The sequence below is a fragment of the Strix aluco genome, chromosome 5 (genome assembly GCF_031877795.1).
Source record: "Strix aluco isolate bStrAlu1 chromosome 5, bStrAlu1.hap1, whole genome shotgun sequence".
NCBI lineage: Eukaryota > Metazoa > Chordata > Aves > Strigiformes > Strigidae > Strix > Strix aluco.
Window position 1 is genome coordinate 86,757,933 of NC_133935.1, and position 23,242 is coordinate 86,781,174.

Below are 23,242 nucleotides of genomic sequence, written 5' to 3' on the forward strand. Positions count from 1 at the left end.
AAGGGATCTTTAAAGGTCGTCTGGTCCAACCCACCTGCCATGAGCAGGGACACCTTCCACCAGCCCAGGTTGCCCAAAGCCCCGTCCAATTTGGTCTTGAACCCTTCCAGGGAGGGGGCAGCCACAGCTTCTCTGGGCAACCCGTGCCAGGGCCTCACCACCCTCACAGGGAAGAATTTCTTCCTTAGATCTCATCTAAATCTCCCATCTGTCAGTTTAAACCTGTTTCTCCTCATCCTACCCCTCCAGCCCCTGATGACGAGTCCCTCCCCCCTTTCCTGTAGCCCCTTTCAGTCCTGGGAGGCCGCTCTAAGGTCTCCCCGGAGCCTTCTCTTCTCCAGCTGAACCCCCCAACTCTCTCAGCCTGTCCTCACAGGGGGGTGCTCCAGCCCCCCGAGCATCTTTGTGGCCTCCTCTGGCCCTGCTCGAGCAGGTCCGTGTCCTTCTGCTGTTGGTGCCCCCAGAGCTGGACCCAGCATTGCAGGGGGGTCTCTCAAGAGTGGAGCAGAGGGGGAGAATCAGGTTGACTATTGGTAGGTTAAATAAATTTGTCGTCAGTATTTGTTCCCCTTTTATTAAAATGAATAAATAAAACAGCAGAACTACTGGGAAAATGGAAAAAAGACAGCCCAGCTCTTCTCCTTTATGGAGGCCGGATGACTAAATTTCAGTGAAAATGTCTTAAAACTTTATGCGTCACTAAAGTGGAGATGACCTTCATCATGTACCTTCGTATGAGCTGGTACCAGATTGTTAGTTATATGGATATTAAAGCCAAACTAAAGTTAGAAAGCAATTGCAAAGCCCCCCTTGAGCACTTGAAGAAGAGGCAGCCCTCTTTCAGTGTCACGTGCCAGCTCACATCTTGCAGAAGATAAGGTTACCTGCTGGAGTCTCTCAGCAGCTTTTTCTTTTAGCTGCTTATTTTCTGAGCCACAAGTATAAGTTAAGATGAAACTTCTAATATTGATGTGGCACAGGGGAGTGGGGTGAAGTTAGTAACGGTAAGAGGCCTTTTATCTTGTGTGTTTGTCAGTGCTAAGACACAATCTCTCATGTTCTCAGCAGTTGAGAAAGTCAGTAAGTGCAAACCTCGCCCTGTACAAGTCAGTGATGTTTGTCTCAGCACTTGTAGCAGGATCAGGGTTTCACTTTAAATCTGTTCAGTCAGATAATATGTCACAGGGGTGTTGATACATCAGAGGGTTAATTAGCAAGCCCTTGCAGAAAACACCGCTATTTAAATCATTATGTTGGGCATTTATTACTGAAGCAAAGTCCCTTTCTTGATAGATGTGTAAGATGCTGTGGGAGCTTGTGTAAAGAGCGGGAGAATAAAATGAGTGCTGGCTCATTCGAGGAACCTGCAACCTGATGTTGTCGGCTGTGACAGCACGTAGCGGTTTCTCCTTTTGCTGTGCCAGCACCTGTGAAACCCATTATAGCAGTAGATATGTCACCAGTGACTTCAGCTCGTCCAGACACCAAGTTGAGTCAGAGCCTGTTGGTGCTGAGGTTATAAAATCCATGCACGTGTTATCAAAAGCTTGTGAAATGAAAAGGTTCTGGTTTCAAACTCTCCAGAGCAATCCGAGCAGGTGTATGATTCATTGCCAATTAAAACAGCTTTTAAGAAGTTGTGTTTTTAAAGTAGTTTTGTGGTTTGTTCCCTCCCTTCCTTCCTGGAGGTAGATGCACCTTCACAGATCTACAGTAATAGTTGCACTAATTGACAATTAGCCTTGATAACGAATGTAGTAACACTGGCAATGATAGTATTATCTAAATAGTTCTGGGGTTATTTTTCACTTTTTCCCAAAAATGAAAACCAAAAGGAATTCTTGCTTCTTGTACAGTGATGGAATTGGGCGATGCCTTGAGAGAATTAATTCTGGAAGGGTTTTTATTATTATGTTTCAGTTAAATTAATTTCATGGGCAACAAGGGGATTAGATAAGGCAGGTTGCGCAGCATTAAACACTGTTCACGGCACCTAAAAATCGGTTTTGTTCTTTCAGGCTTACCTTATTGCTTTGTCCTTTGTCGTGTTTGCCATGTGTGTAGTCGGCCCCTGTTCTCAGCGTGGCACAATGTACGCAGAAAACTCAGCGCTCTTAGTATTCAATTAACGGTTACTTTTTTTCAATTCTACAATTAGTGCAGCATTTTAATTATTAAAACTTTTGATACAGCAAATTACTGGGTAATTAGCTGTAGACTACTGTCTCGCATAGAGTGCTGCTGCTTTCCTTGCCTTATTCTGGCACTTTACTAGTAGTTACCTCCTGTCCGCAGAGCTTCAGGATTGATGCTGCCTCTTACATGTTCACAAAGAAGTAAGTGGACGTCACAGTAGTGCATCCTACTTGAGCTCCCAGCTTTTTTCCTTCAGGATTCATTTGCAGTTGCTTTCACTGCCCCTGGAATTATCTATGGCTGAATATCATCATCTCTCAGGAGCGTTGCGTCTTTCCTCAGTGCATGTACCATGGTTTGCTGTCTCTGGCTATGTCCTTGTATCCCCCATTGAACCAGGGGACGTAGGATAATTTGAATCTGCTGTTCTGTTTTTAACTAACTTTCCTCATTGAAATCCCATTAGGAAATCTCTCTTTCGCTTTGTAATCTCAGCTTCTGATTCTTCCTGTTAGGTCTAACTAAAACGTAACTCCAAAGCCTTTTCAGAGGCTCATACAACTCAGGAGGGGCCCACAGTGCATCAGTACAGCTGAAATGCCAATATTTCTGCAGCTGCTCAGTGTGTCAGAGCAATAAGATGAAAATAAGTCTTGTTTTCAATTGCCAATACTGCATAGCCAAATACTAGAGACATTCTCAGATGCTGAGAGTGTTATTTCTGGGGCTCTTGTTGAGTCTTACAGTTTCCTCAAAGTAGAAGTGAGGTGATCTGGGCCTGGGTGAGAAGTTTCCTCTAGCACAAACCTGTTCACCCAACACAGACGTAACCAGTAGCCTTTTTTCTTTCCTAAATCAACTGGAAATGGTAACTGTGTAGCAACAGTACTTTGAACACTAATGGTTCCTTCATGCAAGAGCCTGAGAGCTGGCACTGAACGGTGCAACAGCTTTATTAAGATCCCCAGATTATAAGGAGCTGTTGTGATCATCTCGCCTGACCTCTGCGTAAAACAAGCTATGGTACTTTCTTGAATTAATTCCTGTTTGAAAGAGGTCGCATGCTTTAGAAAGGCATCCAGTCTTGACTGGGGGGAAGAAAAAAAAATGATCAGTAACAGACAATACAGTGTAACCTTTGATGTAAGTGGTTAATTATGCTCTGGAAATGTATGCCTAACTGTTCGTCAAAGCCTGTCCAGCTTCAACTTTCCAGCCTTTGGATTTTTTTTTTTTTTAAATTCATTAGTGAAGATTTTTTTCATCAGTTCTGTGCCCTCTGTTGCATTCTTGCAGACTGAGCCAGTAACCTCTTAGCCTTCTCTTCGCTAAGCTAACAAGACTGAGCTCATGGCTTCTCGGTGTTTCGCTGTAAGTCATGCCTTCCAGCCTTTTAATAACTTCCAGGCTTCTTTTGTGCACCCTTCCACCCGCTTTTCCCCTGATCTCTCTTTGTTTATGAGTGCCAGGGTTTCATTTGGTATTCCAGATGCAAGACCAATACAGAACGATGCTGTAAACTTTTACTTCTGACACAGCTCTCTGCTTTATATAGCCATCTCCAATTAGCTAATTAATACCCGTCGTCACAGTGGGACCGCCTCTGCTGTTGATTATCTTCAATATTCCCAAATTTACTAGTCACAGCTTTATATAATAACCCTGTAGATCATGACTTTCATGTATTTTCCCTAGATGTAAAGATTTACCTCTGCTGACATTGAAATTGTTATAGTAATTGATTATATTATGAAAAATAATAAAAATAAAAAAATTTATATTATTCTGTTAATGCTGTGTTCATTTTATTAACTACCATTTTCCCTCCAAAACATTATCATTTACAAACCCTCTGTAGCCATTATATCCATAGGAATTTGAGACAGGAGAAGTTCTGGTCCATTCAGTCCAGAAAGGGGTTGCTGCAGCCACACTTGCACATGCTCTCATTGTCTAATTAAGCTGCTTCTAATTACTGTTGTTTTAAAAATGAAGATGGACTGAAAACTGAAGGTTTCTGTCCATCAAAAGAGAAGGGTTCTGAAATAGTCCTGTATTTCCCTTGGAATACAGAAGACAAAAGGAAAAGAGGGATTAAGATTTCTGGGACCTTGCAAAATCCAGTGTCAGTGGTTTCCTCATTTCTAGTTGCATGTTAAGGATCTTGTCACGTGTTTGCCCATTTTTCTTTTAGGAGATGCTGTGTTGACTTTTAGTGTTTTGGCTTTTGTCAGATCTTTGGTGGAAATACTTTTATGTCTCTCTCTATTTAAAGCTAAATCTGTCATTATCATAAGAATACCAGTTAGCCAAGATCTGTGTTCTGTAAATCCATGTTGCTAGATGTGAATTATATTATTCTCCCTTAATTATTTTTTAATAGAGTTTCCTATCATCTGTTCTATGATTTTTGTCCCTGATCAATATGAGGTAGAGAGGCCAGTTAATTACCTGGTCATCCCGTTTGCCCTTGCAAAATTCATGATACGGCGTTAGCTTTCATTTCATTTTCTGAATGCTCCCAGATATATGAAGGCATAATGAAAATCAGTGTTGATGGTGTGGAGTTTGAAACTGTCATGATTTTCTGATGGAGCAAACTGTTCACACTGCAGCAATCCATTTAAATTCAGAGTGTATGAGGATGTGGAAATAGCTATTTACAGTGTTTAATTGATGGAGTAGATCTTACTCAGAGCTCAGGCTTCCTATATAAAACCTCACAAGAGCTACAAATAATGAATGAATTTAGCTGTTGCCCTGTGGCCAGGCATGTTTTATTGCCCATGCTTTGTTCATAGGTCAATGTTGAGCGTGATAAGGCATAGCGACTTACGCAACTTCTAGTGGGGCTCAGCCAAAGAATAAAAATGTGGATCTGGAGAGTCACAGCGTGTGCAAGCAGCAGTCAGACACAGAAGCAAATTTGTTCTTGCCCCGTTGCAGTTCAGAAAGACAGTGTAGAGCAAACTGTTATCAGATGAACGTGATAGACAGGCTACACATACTGACATGACCTTTTGAAATTTGAGAATTTAATTAAGCCTCCAAATCCATAAATATTGCTTTTTTAATAAAACATTTTATATTAATTTTAATTTCCAAAGAGCATGTGGAGAAGGAGTGCTCTGTTCTCTTGCTTCATATAGGGCTTTATTTGTTTGACGTTGATGTAAATATACTACATGGATGGCAGAATTCAACCATCGAGCAGAAAGTCAAAGTCCTTGTTATAGATGAATGGGATGTTGCAAACTTTACAGTGACTCATAAATCTTGCTGTACGTCCATGTGATTAATGTCTAACAAGGTTTTTGATTGATGGCTTAGCAACTACTAATCAGGTGTTATGGGACCAAATCATGAAATCCCCTACTTTGTTGGTTAAGGAAAGCTCCTGTTCGCTAAGATAGGCAGGAAAATGTCTGGTTTTTCTTTTCTTTTAAGTGGATTTTTAAGTTCTGGCTTGCTGCAGCTTTTAATAAGTACATGTCCAGGCCACAACTTCACACATCGAAATATGATACTTATTAAAATCCTCTACTAGGACTATGAGAGCAGAACAACTGGATAACTTGGACTGTCTAGACGTAGGGAATAAATTGAGGCCAATGACATTGGGTGAAGGCCACGCATTGCACAGCGCAATGAGAAATGAAAACTTCAGGCTATTTTTTTAGAGGCAAGTAGCTGGCAAGATTTTCAGACTGGCCCACATGTTAATCATATTGCTTCAAAATTATAAGGGTTTTAATCTTCATGCTGCAGTTTGAAGCCAAATGTACTGTGTGTTGAAGATCTCTCCTGTCTTAACTCCTCTCCCACTTGGCTGGGTATTGTCACTGCTCAGCCATGCTTACACTTAATTACTTCGTTCCGAAGAATTTGTGTAACTGTTGAATACAGGGCACTGGAGCAGAAAGAGCTTTGATCTGTCTAGCACGGTTTCTGCTATGCCTCAATTTTATAACTTCAAGATGAACTTTGAGAATAGTTATCAAAGCCTGCTATTTTCACTTCTTTTACACCTTTTTACTTTTTCAGAGCCTTGTGTCTAACCATCCTGCCCTGCCTATCTAGTAATACCGTAAATTAAAAATTTTCTCTTCTTTATCCTAATCTGTGGCATTTTCATAACTGTTCTGAATATCTAACCACAAACTCATGTTTTATTGCTCTACTTCACTTTTTAACCATCAGGGATAATTCATTATGTTCCTAGCTCAAACCTCTGTTGGCTTATTGTAATCTTGGAGCCAAGTACTGTATTACACACTTAACATTTCCTAGTCCTGGAAATAAAGTGACACCAGAATCATGGAATCCATTATAAATAGGTTTCATCCATAATGGGAGAACAAATTGCTAAGTGTTTTTCTTTTTTTTTTTTTTAAACTTGATTAAGTTTGAGGGTTTAATTACATTTTTGTGGCGATTTTAGGGTTGTTAATTCAAGTAAAGAAGATGAAATGCAAATACGCGAATACAAACGGATTTGGTAAATTACTGTTAAAAGTTAGCGCAGTGATTAACAATAAGCATGCATTTTAAAAACTTGTGCTCAGGTAAAGTTTTAATTGAGATATTTTAGAATTTGAAGTTTCTTTGTGTTTGTATTATTTTTTTTCCCAAGCTATCCTGAATTGTTTCTAATTAGGGCCGTGATACCATTTGCCTAGATATTTATTCCTATGTAATTTGTTTAAACTTAGCACAGTGCTGATGTATTCTCCTTTCATTACAGACAAGTCTCTTTGATGGGCTTTGACTAGTTAATTATTAAAATGGAACACATTACTAATAGCCTCCGAGTAGGTAGAATTTTCTGAAAATAAATAGTGACTGAGTGCTCTGAAAAAAGTTAATTTTTAAGGGGTTTCTTTCCATCTTCAGACACAAGGAAATTAGAAGTGAATTACTCGGCATCTCTTTCTGCTTCTGCACCACGGAGTTGCTTAAATAGCATCAAATATCAGGCTACTGCTCAGGGCTGCAGAGGTTTCACGGGGGGACCCTCGTCTCACAAAGGGACACCCCCAACTCTTTACTGAGTATACTGAGCTAGAGGAAAATCAATCCTAAACTACTTTGGCAGAACTGATGGCTGTGGGAATTCATATTTCCAATGGTAAAAGAAGCATATTTGGTTTGAAAGCTATTAAAGGGCAATTTTTGCAGCATTCCCAAGGTTTTTTCCAGCAGCATACGTGACCTGCAGCACATGCACCCGAACACACATGGATGTTTTATATTTCTACATATAAATACATAGAAAATATATAGGCATACATACGCATATATAAAATAGGCTTTTGTAACTGAGCAGGCCAATATTTCTGACCTTTTATGTTTTTAAGAGCATGTAGTCAGTCTGTGAAGGCCAGCCAACAACCCACCCACCATCTCCCTGTGACCGTTGTTGCTAGAAGCAGTTTTGGGGGGAGTGAGGACTCCTTGCAAGTTAACTTTGGTACCATCAGGGTTTTGTAGCAGATTGAATTGGTCAAGTGATGTAGAATTATAGAATCACAGAATCGTTTAGGTTGGAAAAGACCTTTAAGATCATCAAGTCCAACCATTAACCCAACCCTGCCAGGTCCACCACTAAACCGTGTCTCTCAGCGCCACGTCTACACCCAACCACTTCCCTGGGCAGCCTGTTCCAATGCTTGATAACCCTTTCTGTGAAGAAATTTTTCCTAATATCCCATCTAAATCTCCCCTGGTGCAACTTGAGGCCATTTCCTCTTGTCCTATCGCTTGTTACTCAGGAGAAGAGACTCATCCCCACCTCACTACAACCTCCTTTCAGGGAGTTGTAGAGGGCGATGAGGTCTCCCCTGAGTCTCCTTCTTGCCAGACTAAACCCCCCCAGTTCCCTCAGCTGTTCCTCATAAGACTGGTGCTCTAGACCCTTCACCAGTTTTGTTGCCCTTCTTTGGACACACACCGGCACCTCTTTCTTGTAGCGAGGGGCCCAAAACTGAACACAGTGTTCCAGGTGGGGCCTCACCAGTGCTGAGTGCAGGGGGACAGTCACTTCCCTAGTCTGGCCACGCTATTTCTGATACAAGCCAGGATGTTACTGGCCTTCTTGGCCACCTGGGCACACTGCTGTCTCATATTCATCTGACTGCTGGCCAACACCCCCAGGTCCTTTCCCACCAGGCAGCTTTCCAGCCACTCCTCCCCAAGCCTGTAGCGTTGTGTGGGGTTGTTGTGACCCAAGTGCCGGACCTGGTACTTGGCCTTGTTGAACCTCATACAGTTGGCCTTGTCCCATCAATCCAGCCTGTCCAGATCCCTCTGTAAAACAAACTTTTGCCAATTAGAGACTGTGGCCTATAAGTCACTAGGATCACACTTCTGAAAATAACGCCAGGTTTCTGTTTATTAGAATTTTTGATATTTTTGTTTGTTTTCTAGTCTTACAGTAAGAGGACCTAAAAATCCTAGACATTCCAGTTATGTGATAATGCTGTTTTATTCTGAGTGCTGAGTTCCCTTTCCTTCTGTTGGCAGATGCTGCTGACAGAGTACCTGGATATGAAGAACACCCGCACTGCCTCGGAGCCGTCCGCCCAGCTTAGCTACGCCAGCTCTGGGCGAGAGTTTGCAGCGTTCTTCGCAAAGAAGAAACCACAAAGACCTAAAAACCCTTTGTTCAAGTAAGTGCTGGGACGATGTTAAAGCTGTACCTAAGTGGCCTCAAGTATTGTACAACACTGGCTGCTAATCACAGTTTCACAGTGTGAGGGGTGTTAGTTGTGAGATGGGGATTTAATGCCCAAAGCTGGAGCTTCGGTAAGATCTCTGTTATGGATTCATCACTGGTTTTTAGGGTGCAGCTCTTTCCAGGGCTCATCTCAGGACTGGGATCCCATTATACAAGCTGCTGCAAAGCAGACAGTGATACATTACGCCTGTTTTTGTCCACGGTAAATTCAAGACCCGTTAAAGAGCGCGATAAAGGGGACTGGACAAAGAGAATTAAGATAACTGTATAATTACTAGATAGACTAAGCAGTTAATCCTATCACTAACTTCTTTAATTCAGAGTTCAGAGTGGAAAGAATTATGTGGTTGAGAGGAGAGTGTAAGAGAGAGGATGAGAGGCTGGGTGGCCAAGGGAAGGATTTGGGGGAACAAATTTGATGTGTAAGAACAAGAAGTGAGGCGGAGTTGTTGGGGAGCAGCACTATTAGGAGAGGTGGTCTTGTTACTACTCCTAGAAAATTCAGCACAGCTCCTCTGAATCATCTCTTCCACTGACTACATGTGTTGGTCATTCTCTTTGGCCTCTTGAGGATTTGGGGGAATACCAAAATATGCTGTTTTGGCAGTGGGCGCTCTAAGTTAAAAGATCACAGTTTTCTCGGCTCTACCAGCATAACTGCGTGTGTGACTGCTCCCTAACTCAGTTCTGCCAAAATAATATTTTAAATTTGGTTTTGTGGTTGTTTTTGGGTTTTTTTTACAAGGAGTTTGTTTGAAAACAGTTGCTGGGGGAATGAGCAAGTTTCACGGCAGAGAGTGGAGCAGCGGTGGGGAGTACCAACAGCTTGGAGCAGTAACCTTTTAGCTGAGCTCAGCTGCAGCAGAGCAGTATATCTGATGGGACTTCTCTGGACTATAATCTGCTGCAGGGCTTGGGCTGTCTTTCACTACCCATCAGAGCAGTGCTTGGCCTTACGAGGCTTTGCTCTCCAGAGTTGAGAGTCCAAGGTTAAAAAAATCTAGTGGAGGATTTGCTGGAGGGGGAGTGATTGGAAGTGAGCTGGTGTTTCCACCCTTATTGCCTGGAGATGGGGATCCATGAACTCTGGGTGGTTTTTTTAATAAAGAACCTCTCATTATTGATTGGAGGTAGATCGTTATACAGTGAGGAAATAATGCAGGAACTTCAGTAATGGGAAGGGCTGAGAGTAATCGGCTGTTTCGGGCCGGTGGGAAGGGAGCTTTGTGTTCTGCACCCTCTTTACAGATTGTTTGTTGGTTTGTTTTTTTTTTTTCCCAGCTAAAACTTGATTATCCAGAACTCCTGTGCTTTGCCCCATGGGCATGGGTAGCTGGTTGCTGCATTCTCATAGTACGTCAAGGCCCCAGTTAGAAATCAAGATCTTCTGCACTGCCCTCTCTCCCTCTCACAGGATGAGCTGTCTGTAATCTTCTGCTATTAGAAGGTTAACTGTTGCCTGGGGGATTTCAGAGGTGCTTCCTGCCCCTGTCAACCCATGGTTATTCCCCACCTGTTTTTTTTTTTAGCACTCCCATGACTGTTTGGGTTGAGAATTACACTCTCTGAATTTACTCTGACTTGCAGATGTATATTGGAGCAAAATAGGGCTGCTCACCCTTTCATATTGTGTCTGTTCATGGGTGTACTTGGACCATTTAAAGTTGGAGGAGTAAGGGTTTTCACCTACAGCAATTTAAGGCTGTGTATTAGTTTGTCAGCAGAGAGTGAAGGTGGGTATAATTGTTTAAAGTGAAGGTGAGTGACCTCATAGGAGCAGCATGTCTCATATCACTCATGGTCTTGTCACCAAGTCATTGCTGGCACCGCAGTGACAGCAGCACTTATTGGGATCTCTTATTTGGCTATCTGTCTTCTGTCACCTGTCACTATATCTATGGAAATCTCCGCTGAAATGGAATTTCTGAGTCCACTGAGGGATGTACGTGCTTGACGGAGTGTTATTCTTGTCTCTTCTCCCATCTTCAGTGCTTTTCGTGCCAGGCTGCAAAGCTCTTTCTTGCCTTCCCATTAACTCCATCTTAATCAGAGGAGCCTTCCACTTGTCATCAGAATACCTGCATTTAATTCCTCACTTCAGAAGTCTCTTAGAGCAGGGCTCCAGCCTGTGTTTTACTCACAGATGGATGCAGGTGTTTGTGCCGTGTAGCTTGCTGTAAGCTAATTTTATAAATAGTAAGTACTTCTGCTAGTTGTGTGTTCTAGCAATAGTGGGAAGAATGAGGACTCCTCAGCTGTGTCCTGCTGTCTGGAAATCAGTAGCTAGCATTTGGAAGAGACTTTGAATCGTTGTTTCCCTATCTTTAAAATGGGTGTAATTTTAAAAAAAAAAAAAAAAAAAAAAAAAAAAAAGTCATGGTGTGTTCAGTTGTTTAATGTTGGCTTAAAAAAGAAAACTTGAGATGAGGAAGAAATATTTTAGGAATTCAGATAGTTCATGGCATCATAAACCTGGCTTTCTTCTCTTCCAAAAGGTAGCCAAGTGCATGCCGAGTTTGCCATCTCCCTATAGATCAGATTTGCGAGATGGAAATTGGTGGGAAAGAAGGGAATTGTACAAACAGATGTTGAACATCTCAGGCTTGGCTGTAATTATGTGTAATTCTATGTAAAACAATAATATTTTGAAAGCTTTGCTGTGGGAGGATCAGCACAGGGAAAGGAGTTACAAGAGTAAAGTGTAAATAGGAATGTGGGAAAAGAACAGATCAAGGAAACAGCAGAGGAAGGGAAATAGGGGAGAGAAACTGAATGGTGGTGGGAAAAGAGTGAATTGGAGGAGATCCTGCAGCAAAAGCCAGTGCAGGGCTCTGAGGAATAATCCGAGTCACTGTCTCAAGGAGGAGACTGAGGTTTATTGCTGTAGTTTGCCTTGACCTGAAGCTTCTGGTTTTGAGGCCTGGAGAAGACCTCTGGGTCATGGTGATAATGTTACACTTAGTATCTCACTGGGGGCAGAAGGGAGCACATCATAAATATGGAGCCAAGAATTTACTGCTCATTTAATTAAAGTCTTAAGTGTTTGTTGTATTTTGATAGATTGTTATTAGTTCAGTTGCAATAATACTAACACTTGCAGTCCAAATTAAAGCAGAAAAGCCTCATTAATAATAATTACCTCAACACTGTTGCACAAAAAAGCTTACAAACGCTTGCCCCTTTTCGCTGGTGTGATGCTCGTGTTTCTAGTGTCCCTCTGGGCTGATTCAGTCTTTCTTAGTAGAAGGGTTGGGGAGGGGGCGAGGGGTGTTACAGCAAATCATCAATGTCTGAGGTCTTCACTTTGAGGAGATTGATGTTCATAAAAGATGCTTTCCCCCTAAATCTTGTGTCCATTTTGACTATTTGAAGATGTTTGGTCCCCACCGCCTCCTCCCTTCTCCCTGGTCCCCAGCCCCAGTGGCAGAGCTGCCCAGTGCCCAGCCCGGGCACACAAAGGGCTGGTGTTTGCTGGGCAGGGCCTGCCCGGGGCAGCAGCCCTTGGCCATGGGGGGTGTCCCCAGTGCTGAGCTCAGGCAGGTCGGGCACGAGGCCCTTGGCCACAGGACACTTGTGATCCCAAGGACACCCAGCTCAGGGCATGGCAAACACAGAGACGTCCTGTGGAACCCTGTGGTGTCAGGTCAGTGTCCAGTCTGTGGCCTTTTACTGTCAATGGCAAAAATCATGTTTATGGGGCTACAGTACTTGGAAAATACCTGTCTCCACCTCTCAGATGGGTCACTGTGGAGTGTTGGAGCCGTACAATATATACCTAATCATTTATGAAGAGCGGCTGAGGGAACTGGGGGGGTTTAGTCTGGAGAAGAGGAGGCTGAGGGGAGACCTCATGGCCCTCTGCAACTGCCTGAAAGGAGGGTGCAGAGAGGGGGGATGAGTCTCTTGAGCCAAGGAACCAGCGGCAGGCCAAGAGGGAATGGCCTCAAGCTGCGCCAGGGCAGGGTCAGACTGGCTCTTAGGAAGGATTTCTTTGCAGAAGGGGTTGTTGGGCGTTGGAATGGGCTGCCCAGGGCAGGGGGGGAGTCCCCATCCCTGGAGGGGTTGAAGAGTCGGGTTGACCCAGCGCTGAGGGATCTGGTGGAGTTGGGAACGGTCAGGGTGAGGTTCATGGTTGGACTGGAGGAGCTTCAAGGGCTTTTCCAACCCAGATGATTCTGTGATTTATTACTCCCTAGTTCCCAGGAGAATATTAGTTTTGAATTTTTATGTATATGCCAGTTAGCAATTTAGATGGTGTTAGCTTATGGCTTTGGATTTTACCAATTTTGGGGGCCGTTCCTACTGAAATGCCTGGGTACTCCCAGCTGGTAGAGCAGAGGAACTTCTCTGTGCTTTGCAAGCAGGTTTGTGTCACAGGCCATTGTTGGCAGAGCTGTGTTGATCAGAGGTGGCAGAATGTGGTGCATTAGTGATGGAGTTTTATAGGAAAAATGTGCCTTTGTCTGCCTTGATAATTTTGCTCAAACATGCAGGGAAGTCCGTTTTGTTTAGAGCTGACTGGCACTTACAAGAAGAATGTTTCTATGGATGGCTAACTGACTGGATTAATTTTTTTTTTTTTAATTACAGGTTTGAGTCCTCCTCCCATGCTATTAGCATGAGTGCCTATTTGCGGGAGCAGAGGAGGGAACTGTACAGCAGAAGTGGAGAACTTCAAGGTGGGGAAATAGATAATGTGCTCATTTGGATAATTCTCTTTTGCAGGAGCTTGAATATCCTATCCATGCTACGTCAAGGTATTAATACCGCTCTAATTTGCCACACAGGCTGTCTAAATCTCTCCAGTTTTTAAGCTCTGATTATTTATTCTTACTACATTGTGAAGCATGAGGGTTTCTCTTTATTCCCTCTGCATTTTCAGCTAGAGGTCCAGGTCTTAAAAGATACTCATAAAACAGTGAGTGAAATGCAAACAGTCTCACCATGAGCATTGGGTTTGGAAACTTGGGGCTAATATCTGCTTCCTTATCTGCAGTTTATTTCCTTACATCATATGCTGAGTGTGATACTTACCCTGGACTGCTTTGGGAGCTAAGCTCAGTCGTCTCATCTTTGAAGTTGCAAGTTTCTGTTGTATGGACTAAAGTGACCAATTCTTTGTCTTTTGTATAACACTTAGACATGAAGAGTTGCAGACTGTTTGAAAATGGTGAACTTGGAGAGTTGGACTACTCTTGCTGGTTTATATTGCTTGTGGCAAGTGCTGCATATACACAGAGAAGTGTTCTCTCCTCTGAGCATGGTGTCATTTCATATTTTTTTCCCTTTTCCCTGAGTGATCTAATTCACAAAAGTGTTGGTTTGGGGAGCAAAATCAAGGGAAGATCTTAAGGCTGTCATGGTAATGTATAGCGGGACGAAATTTTTTTGTATCATCTATTCTATTTTTTTACTGAGCTAATCATAACAAGAAAATAATATATACTCTTAAAATATTACAGTGATGGCCAAAGGTAGAATTTCTGCTTGAAATCTTACCCATGATAATTTTCAGTTGGCTTGTAATTAAGGATGCTTTATAATTTACAAGAGAATTTTTGGATAACTTTGTGTTCCCTTCCTCCTTTTATAACTTAATTGTCCTCAGCGACAAGTTAAACCCACAACAGTGTGAAAAAAAACCTCGAGAGACGTAGAGTGTTCTTGTGGACAGGTTGCTTTACTTAGGTAACTCTACAAAGGTGATCTTAGTACTGATGATTAAGGATATAATGATTCACTCTGTGGTGAATATTCAGATACTTCTGGATGGACTGTGAAGGAAGAATCTGAGATAAAGATGTACTGAAGTTGACAGTTGCCCACACTATCATCTGATAGCACATAGGAATAAAATAAAGTGGAGATACCTGTCTTTTAAATTATAGTATCACCATTTCTGTACACTTGGAAGGTGTTTAGCTTACAGCTCTTCACCTTTTGAGACTTAGTTTCTCACCTTCAAAATCTGTCACATGCTCTTGTGCTGAGGATTAATTGAAAGAAGTTACCCAGTTCAGTAGGATGTTGTAAAGTGTAAGCTGTTACACTGGACCATCATTTTATTGCACCAGCGGGCAGTAGGATTTAAGTAGTTACTTCTGCCCAGTTGATAGCTCTGTCTTACAAACTGCGTGGGACAAATGTGGGTTCAAAGCCAAGAATTTTGGAGCTGTTGAGAGCACTAAGTTTGAGGCAGTGATGGGGCCATTGGGGAACTTCCAACACTTGCCTCAAGATTTTCAGGTCTCTCTGGGATTAGTCTTGTTGCCTTCTGTCGTTCGAAGTTGCCTCCACACCCTGACTTGACGAGTTGTCCATGTTGCTTTGAAAACACAGTAGAGAATGGTATTGACTCACTCCATGCCTGTGTCCTCTTCCAGGTACCTTGTGGCTGAGATATTTTTGTGGTTACCGTTGCTGTTAGACTGAACTGAGGATTTGTTTTTAAATAGCTCCTTTCCTGGGTTCAGACCTCATTACTGATGGGCACAGCCAGATTTCATGAAAGAGTGACTCCTTATTGATATAAGACAAACCTTGAGGCAACATTTGTCATGAGCGGGAAGATTGTGAGCGTTTTCAAGAGAGGATGCAAAAGAGCTGTGCAGACTTCATGCTGCCGAGCTAGCGCGGGGTTGGAAAGAACAAAGCCTACGAGCTGACAAAGAAGTAAAGGACAAAATATAGGAATTAGTGTGGATAGGGACAAGATTATATTGCCCTTTCTGGATGAATTGGAAGAGCTTGAACGTGATGCAATAGGTGACAAAAAGTCAATGTAGGGAGTCAATAGGGACAATAGATGAGATGACTTTGCTAAGAGATCTTTGCAGTTTAACCATCAAGAAAAGTTTCCCTTTGAACTTTATGTTAAAAACGTACTATCCTCTCTTTCTATTATAAGCTGCTGTTCCCTTTTAGGTAGCTCATTAATCTTCCTGAATCCCAGACCACAGCAAGATCTGCATTTTGATTTTTTTTTTTTTTTTTTTACCCCTTTTAAAGAGAAATACAATTTAATTGTTCAATCAGGTTACTGGAAGGCAGACATGTGACACTCTCTCTTCTGTGAATGCCACACAGTTTCTCTTCCTGACAGCCTTATCCACAGGGATGATTTTTCAGTGGCAGCAGGGGGAGGGTGGCTTGTTAGGAAATCTTTTTCCTGAAAAGATCTTCAAAGAAACATATGCATTTTAAAAAAAAAAAAAAAGAACTTATAAAAGTTTAGCTCATGCCAACTTTTTGAAATAAGAATTTAATTTAAATAGCCTTAAAATGTGTGAAGATCAGAGTGATGCTTTGTCATTAACCTCTTTCATTTGGACTGAAATAGTGCAGTGCATAAGGCACACATTATCCCTCAGTGGGAGAAAGGGACCTGCTGCAAGTGATTTAGAGATGGAATTCTTGTGTCCTATTCCACTGAAATCGGAGGAGGAAGACTTAGGCCGTGTATTTTTCCCTTGAAGTTGGACACACAAGTTGTTTGACAATTGTCATTAAAAAGAGGAAATATCTGCTTCTAGACTAACACAGATGTGGTTCCCCAGGTTGTTGTCGGAAGTACAATGTCAGAGGTGGATTCTTCTATACAAAACAAGTAATGACCTTCATTAAGCTTCTCATTTCTTTTTTCCCCCCCAAGAGCCTGTCTTGGCCATGTGCTGCCTGGGGAATTTACATTTGCCTTGTTGGAGCCCTTCTGCCATTTGTCAGATATGATGTTCTTTTTATAGACTGTCTTAAATAATGTGGGTATATTTTAAAAACAAGTAGATTTATTCCATGAGAAGCTGATTGACTGATGCCTTGTTCATCTCAATGTGCCTCCTTTTCTTCCTTAACGCCTTTCCTTCATTAGCCACACTTCTTAACATGTCTCTAAACCTGCTTCATCCCCCTCACTCTTTCATCCTGGTACCCACCAGTTCCTGTCTGTGTCCCCAAACCACCCACTAAGCAAAAAGCAACATGTACCATGGCTGGATCGAGTGAAATACAGACCAAGCAAGCAGCCCCGTGCCCTGGAAGCAAACGTGCAGGTTGCTGCCTGGCTGGTAGGTCTGACAGCGTGGAGAGCTAACACGTCCTCACTTCCCTTCCATGGAGCCACACGTTTATCCTGCTTTCGTCTGCACGGCTGTCTGTTTTCACAAAACCTCTAAGAATTTACTGCTTTTAAGATGTATGCCTCTGCCACGTTTGGTAGAAATTGGCTCCCCAGCTCAATTGTTGCGAGGATGGGACAGCCAGCTGGACAGACAGAAGATCAGATAACTCTTATTTTCATCAGAAACGAGGCTAAAATGTTGTTGTATTTCACCGTAGAGGTGGTTGCTTGTCACCGACTGGTGGAATGAATCCCATGTGTGCTCCTTATTTCATTCCACTGCTGCCTTCAATTGCCAATGATTTCTTGGGGAAAAGAAGAATGTGGTTTCCTGTCATTGCGGGAGGTCAAGCTCTGCAGGAGGGGACAGTAGATGGTAGGAGGGTGTCACTGGGGCTGCACAGTAGGGCAGGAGACAGTCTGCAGGGGCCCTGAGGGTTTTGTTGTTAAATTGAATGTAACTGGTATCTGGAAAACGTGGTTTCAAGCAAAAATAAAGACCACTGCTATTCTGGGTAGTATCTATGCGTGTCTGGATTTCTGATTGTCTATTCCAGTAATGTTTTTTAAAAGCACTAACCCAAGTTTTAATTTCATTGTACTGAACATGGTCCAGACATGATCTGTGCGTTGTATACACCTGAAAGGATTAGATTTCACATGATCTTTGCCTTCACCAGCACGGTTGTCTTGCACAAGTGCCTTGAAGTCTGTCTTCCAGGGGTTTATGTGTCTGCATTTTGTGGGGCTAGGAGGACACAGGGGCAGTGGCAGGAGGAGGATTCTGAAGATGCCAGTCAACCAAAAAAAGTACAAAAAATAAATGCAAGCCAACGACAGAAATGAAAGGAGTCATAACTGAAAATGGAAGGCTCAGTGGACAATAATCTTTATTTCAGAAGGTGCCTGATCTGAGCTAGTGATCTTCCTTGCTCGTGTGCGTGGGATTCAGAAGACTGGGGGTAGGAGAGCTCCGAGGGCACGAGATGTCTCTCCCACAGCTCGCTGTTGGCTGATAATTTCTAGCACGGTATTGCTTTGTCAAAGGTGGTGTCAGTTCTAGGCTCCTTCTAGATACATCGGGTATTGTTTCAGAGCCCTGTGGCCACAGGGAGTTCCTCTAGCTGTACGTTGTGCTCGTGGTAACTGCGGCCTCAGTTTAGTTTATCAGTAGCAATGGGAAAAGACGTTTTTATACGCTGTGAAAATCTGAAGAGCCTCAAGGGTGGTGATCAGCATGGAAAATAGCATCCAGCGTCTCCGTTATCTGTGCCCTGGTAGTTCACGTGCAGGTCAGCTTTGCTGGTGGTGTACATCTGGGCCATTTTTAAGAATGAAATGTTAAGTGCTCCTGAGCAGCTGTTTTTCCCATGGATGTTAATGGACTCCGCAGCAGCTCAGCACCTCTTAAAATTTGGGCTTGTTATTTCTTTCCCCCTGGAAGCTCAGTGCACTTCAGCATTAATTAAACTTCTCAGTGTCTTCGCAGAGTAGGATTTTGTTTGGATTGTAGCTGTGCAAGCTGAGGTATGTGATGCCTCGGAAGGACGATGGGAGCAGAATTAGAGTCAGAATCCCAGAGTCACCTTTCAGTCTTTTGTTAGATCGCGCTGCTTTGAGTCAGAATACGTTATGGTATTAATGTATATTCATATAAGTGGTGGCTTGGGCACAGCCGTGGGTTGAATGGGGGGGCTCTGCAGCCCTGGGGTTGGTGCTGTGCCCAGCCGTGTGCGTGCTGCCCTGCGTGGCGGAGGGAGCTCGGGATGATGCTGTGGTGCAGTGCCCCTGGAGGAATCACTGCCTACAAGGGCTTTGGGGCTGTGTAAGAGGATTGAAAATATTCTTGTATTGTCGTTGTGCCTTTGGGTTTTTTTTCTTTTCATTTGTTTTTGGTTGTTTGAGGGTTTTTTTGAGAAATTCTGTCGTCTCTGATCCTACTACTTGGGCATATTGCAGGTGAGTTTGTGCTCTTATTGTCACTGGGAGGTAGGGCAGTGCTTCTTGTACAAGCAAGGCAGAAAAAAGTAAGTGACATCACAGAGAAAGTCCTTAATAGAACAAAGAATGAAATTCACGCCCCAAAGCAGTGAACCCCCAATTACTGGGCACATTTTGTATGCTGAACTGAAACAGCAAAAATTCTGTATTTCTTCATGGAGTTATTTAAGCTGTTTCTGTCCAGAACATCCTGGTGATGCAGTACACTTCCTTCTACTTCTTAAGAATTTTGCATAAGTTCCCCTTGCTTCAGTTTTCTTAAGAAACTTAAGTTTTAGTATGTCAGAAGTGATTTTAAATACCCAGAACTCTTGAGTATTTACTTTTCTCTTGGTGGGAGTAGTAGAGTATTATATAAACCTAATTTTTCGACTTTAAAATTAAAATCTAATGCAAGAGTCTCTTGTGGATTCTAAATATGCAACACTCAAATATCTCAAAGTTGGCCAGTAGTTTAGCTATATATATAATATATAAGATTTCTTTTTTGCCAGCTACTGTGTGCAATGTTACCTTTCCTATCTGAATGTCTCTTAATATTGGCCATGTGTGTGTCTCCTGGGTTGCAGTGGATCTTGCTAGAAGTTTGGACCTTGGCTGAATGGCTCAGGTGTAACTGTTGGTAACAAGTGCCAGGCCAAGAGGGAATGGCCTCAAGCTGCGCCAGGGCAGGGTCAGACTGGCTCTTAGGAAGGATTTCTTTGCAGAAGGGGTTGTTGGGCGTTGGAATGGGCTGCCCAGGGCAGGGGGGGAGTCCCCATCCCTGGAGGGGTTGAAGAGTCGGGTTGACCCAGCGCTGAGGGATCTGGTGGAGTTGGGAACGGTCAGGGTGAGGTTCATGGTTGGGCTGGAGGAGCTTCAAGGGCTTTTCCAACTGAGATGATTCTGGGATTTCCTCAAGTTTAAATGATCAAGCATGGTCCCAGTAAATCAGGAGGAGGTCTACGAAACTGAAGGTGTATCATGTCCAGCTCTGGCAAAGGATGACAAAATGGGCTGTGAAACAAAGGTCTGTTGTAAAGAGACAATAGATGCTGGATTTTTTTTTTTTTAACCTTATTTTTTATAAGTAGAAACTCTGAGGGTTCTTTCTTGTTTGGCAGGTGATAAATGGAAAGCCCTGAACATCCCTATGATACAAATTTGAGTTTGGGGAGTGGATTTGGGTTACTCGCCAGTATGCTGCTCATCTATTCTTGGTCCAAGCCTGAAAATTTCTTACCATAAGGTTTTAAGTAATTAAGGAAATCAAACTGAAACTCTGCTAATTAAGATTTTGACGCCAAGAAATAGCAGTGGAGGCAAATGGTATCTGATATGACAAGGGCACAATGTAAGGCCAGGTCCAGGGAAAATGCAGTTATTTGTAGGTGCCTTGTTCCATTTGGATTCACCAAAGGGCTGCTGGAGGGAGCCAGCTGTGTTTGCCGGTGACAAAAACGAATCTTGACATTTTGGATAATGAAAATTCGGTTCAGCACCTTTTAGAGATGTGTATGATAATATGTTGTCAGTCAGAGGCAATGAGGAAGGGGAGAAGCAATATAATTCTTGTCTGGTTAAAGGAGACGTTGTGACAAGTGGACAGTCCCAGTTAAAAATACCCTTTAGAAAAGGATGGCGAATAACCAGTTGAAGAATCAGCAAGTTGGTTCTGCTAAGGAGGGGGAAATGGTTTGATGTTATGAATCTCCTGTCACGCAGCTGCTTTTGTCTCCCCGTGATGCGCAGGATCACAGTTTGCTTTGAGCTTGGGGGGGAGGAGAGGGGAGAGAATTGCTTTTTTGTGGTTTGACAGTATTAATGCAATCATCGAGTTCAGACCTTGTAAGCCCACTTATTATTTCCTCTGCGTGTGTTTTTTCTGGTTTAGCGGATTAGCTGCACTGTCTCTTCAAAGGCTATCCAATCAAGAAGGGGTTATTAAAACCGGGGCGCTTTATGACTGAGAATTAATTAGAGCAGCATTTTCATGCAAAACATCCAATTTTTTGATTAGCAATGGAGCAGGGCCGCAATTAACACTCTAGGAAGCTTAAATTTCCAGCATTTTGATTCTCAGGAAATGAGATTATCAAACTGGGGTCAGGCACTTGACAGCAAAAGGGGGATTATGTGTAAGAAAATAATTTGTTTCTTGATTTTGCCTCTGAGATTGTTATTAAAGCTCCAGCAAATTCAGAGGGAGGAAAAAAGAGGAGGGAGATCCCTAAAAATGGAAGCAGGAGAGACCCTTTGCTTTGTTAGTGCCCTCCTCGCTGTGCGAAGAGCTTTCCTCATCCTGGCATTCTAAGAGCACGCTTTGCATCTGATATACAGCAACAGGTTTTCATTGCTTTCCTGGGGTTAGTCTGCCTTTTCTGTACAACGTGTTTTGAGAATCCTGCAGTATTTTTTTTTTTAAAACATTCAAAATATTTGTATCCAGGGGAAGGAGGCATTGCAGTCATTTTAATAGACACATTATTTGTCTCAGTTCCTTTAAGGGAGTATGCGGCGCTTGTGTTTTTAAAGCAATTTTTTTGGATCCATTGCTGGTGTCTGAGGACGTATATTACTGCTTATTACAGGCTGACCTTGGCCAGCCATTGGGGTCTGTGGAAAAGAAGCTGGGCATCTCTGTTAGTTCACAGAATCACAGGATCATCTTGGTTGGAAAAGACCTTGAAGATCCTCCAGTCCAACCATTAACCTAACATTGACCGTTCTCAACTCCACCAGATCCCTCAGCGCTGGGTCAACCCGACTCTTCAACCCCTCCAGGGATGGGGACTCCCCCCCTGCCCTGGGCAGCCCATTCCAACGCCCAACAACCCCTTCTGCAAAGAAATCCTTCCTAAGAGCCAGTCTGACCCTGCCCTGGCGCAGCTTGAGGCCATTCCCTCTTGGCCTGCCGCTGGTTCCTTGGCTCAAGAGACTCATCCCCCCTCTCTGCACCCTCCTTTCAGGGAGTTGCAGAGGGCCATGAGGTCTCCCCTCAGCCCCCTCTTCTCCACACTAAACCCCCCCAGTTCCCTCAGCCGCTCCCCATCACACCTGTGCTCCAGACCCTGCACCAGCTCCGTTGCCCTTCTCTGGACACGCTCGAGTCATTCAATGGCCTTTTTGGAGTGAGGGGCCCAAAACTGAACACTTGAGAGTTTGGGGTGGTTTATATCTCCCACTTAATTCTTCTCACTTCTCTGGGAGATGTAAGGTGTTGAAAGTCAGGCTTGGGCTGTGGAATCCCTTCTTTGGCTTGTGTTGGGGACTTGGAGCAGGCTGAGGCAGTACAAGGCATTTTTGATTGCTGATCTATATTTGCTGACTACTGCAAGGTCAGAGAGTGCCAGTCAGCATCTCCGCAAGAGAGTGGGAAATCAGCCATCATCCGTCTGCTTTTAAAATGACCATAGTAGAAGTTTCCAGTATCTGTATTGGAGTTAGTCACTTGAGGCCCAGTGGAACAAAGCAGGCCTCTTCAGAAACAGTACTATTTATCTATTATATTATTATACTATTTAGTGCTGAGGGATCTGGTGGAGTTGAGAACAGTCAGTGTGTGGTTAATGGTTGGACTAGATGATCTTCAAGGTCTTTTCCAACCAAGATGGTTCTGTGGTTCTTGGTCCTGGGTCTTACCTGGCAGTGCCTGCAGCTATTGCATCCTCTTCAGCAGCAGTCATATTATGAGGGCAGCTCACTCGTAGCTTGCACCTTCAATTTGTCTTCACAGCTTGGACCTTTTGCAAGCCTGGCAGCGCACCTCAGCTGTGCTTTGCTCCCTGTTGTGGCCTTGGCAATGCACTCCAACCTTCAACCATGACAGTAGTTCAGTATTCGGTTTTGGGTCTCTGTTCAGTGCTTCTAAATAAGTCCTTGGTCTTGACTTCAAGCTCCTCTTGCTTTGGTCTTTGGCCCCATACACTGTTCTCCTCACTTCAGAGCCCAAGGACCTCTAGTAATCTACTACGCAGATTTTCAGATGCTGGATGGTCCTTTTTTTAATATGAAAAACAAGAATACAAGGGCATCGAGGTGTTGTATCAGTAGAGGAGCTTCTCAAATAAAGACTGAAAATCAAAGATGATGGAATTAGTTAGGAGTTCTGTCATCAGCTTGGATAATCCATCTTCACAACTCTCCTACTAGTGCTAAGCTTTGCTTCCCTATTGATATGAGGAAGCACGTTGAAAAAAGTACTTATTTTATAAAAGATCCCCACAAATGGATGCTTCAGTCTTATCAATATTGCTGGGAGGCTGGTCTGACCA

The 23,242-nt window shown here is 43.1% G+C and overlaps 1 protein-coding gene across 8 annotated transcripts in view; it reads left to right on the forward strand.

The window, feature by feature from the left end:
• The window catches only part of EXOC4 (exocyst complex component 4), a 421,385-nt gene that overhangs the window by 103,165 nt on the left and 294,978 nt on the right, over nucleotides 1–23,242 (forward strand). For all 8 annotated transcript variants that reach the window (XR_012623679.1, XM_074828084.1, XM_074828085.1 and 5 more), the window contains exons 8-9: nucleotides 8,659–8,804; nucleotides 13,463–13,551. Coding sequence is in view for 7 of the 8 variants with exons in the window: in XM_074828084.1 (XP_074684185.1) it covers nucleotides 8,659–8,804; nucleotides 13,463–13,551 (235 nt within the window). In the remaining variant the exon portion in view is untranslated. The remainder of the gene's footprint in view (nucleotides 1–8,658; nucleotides 8,805–13,462; nucleotides 13,552–23,242) is intronic.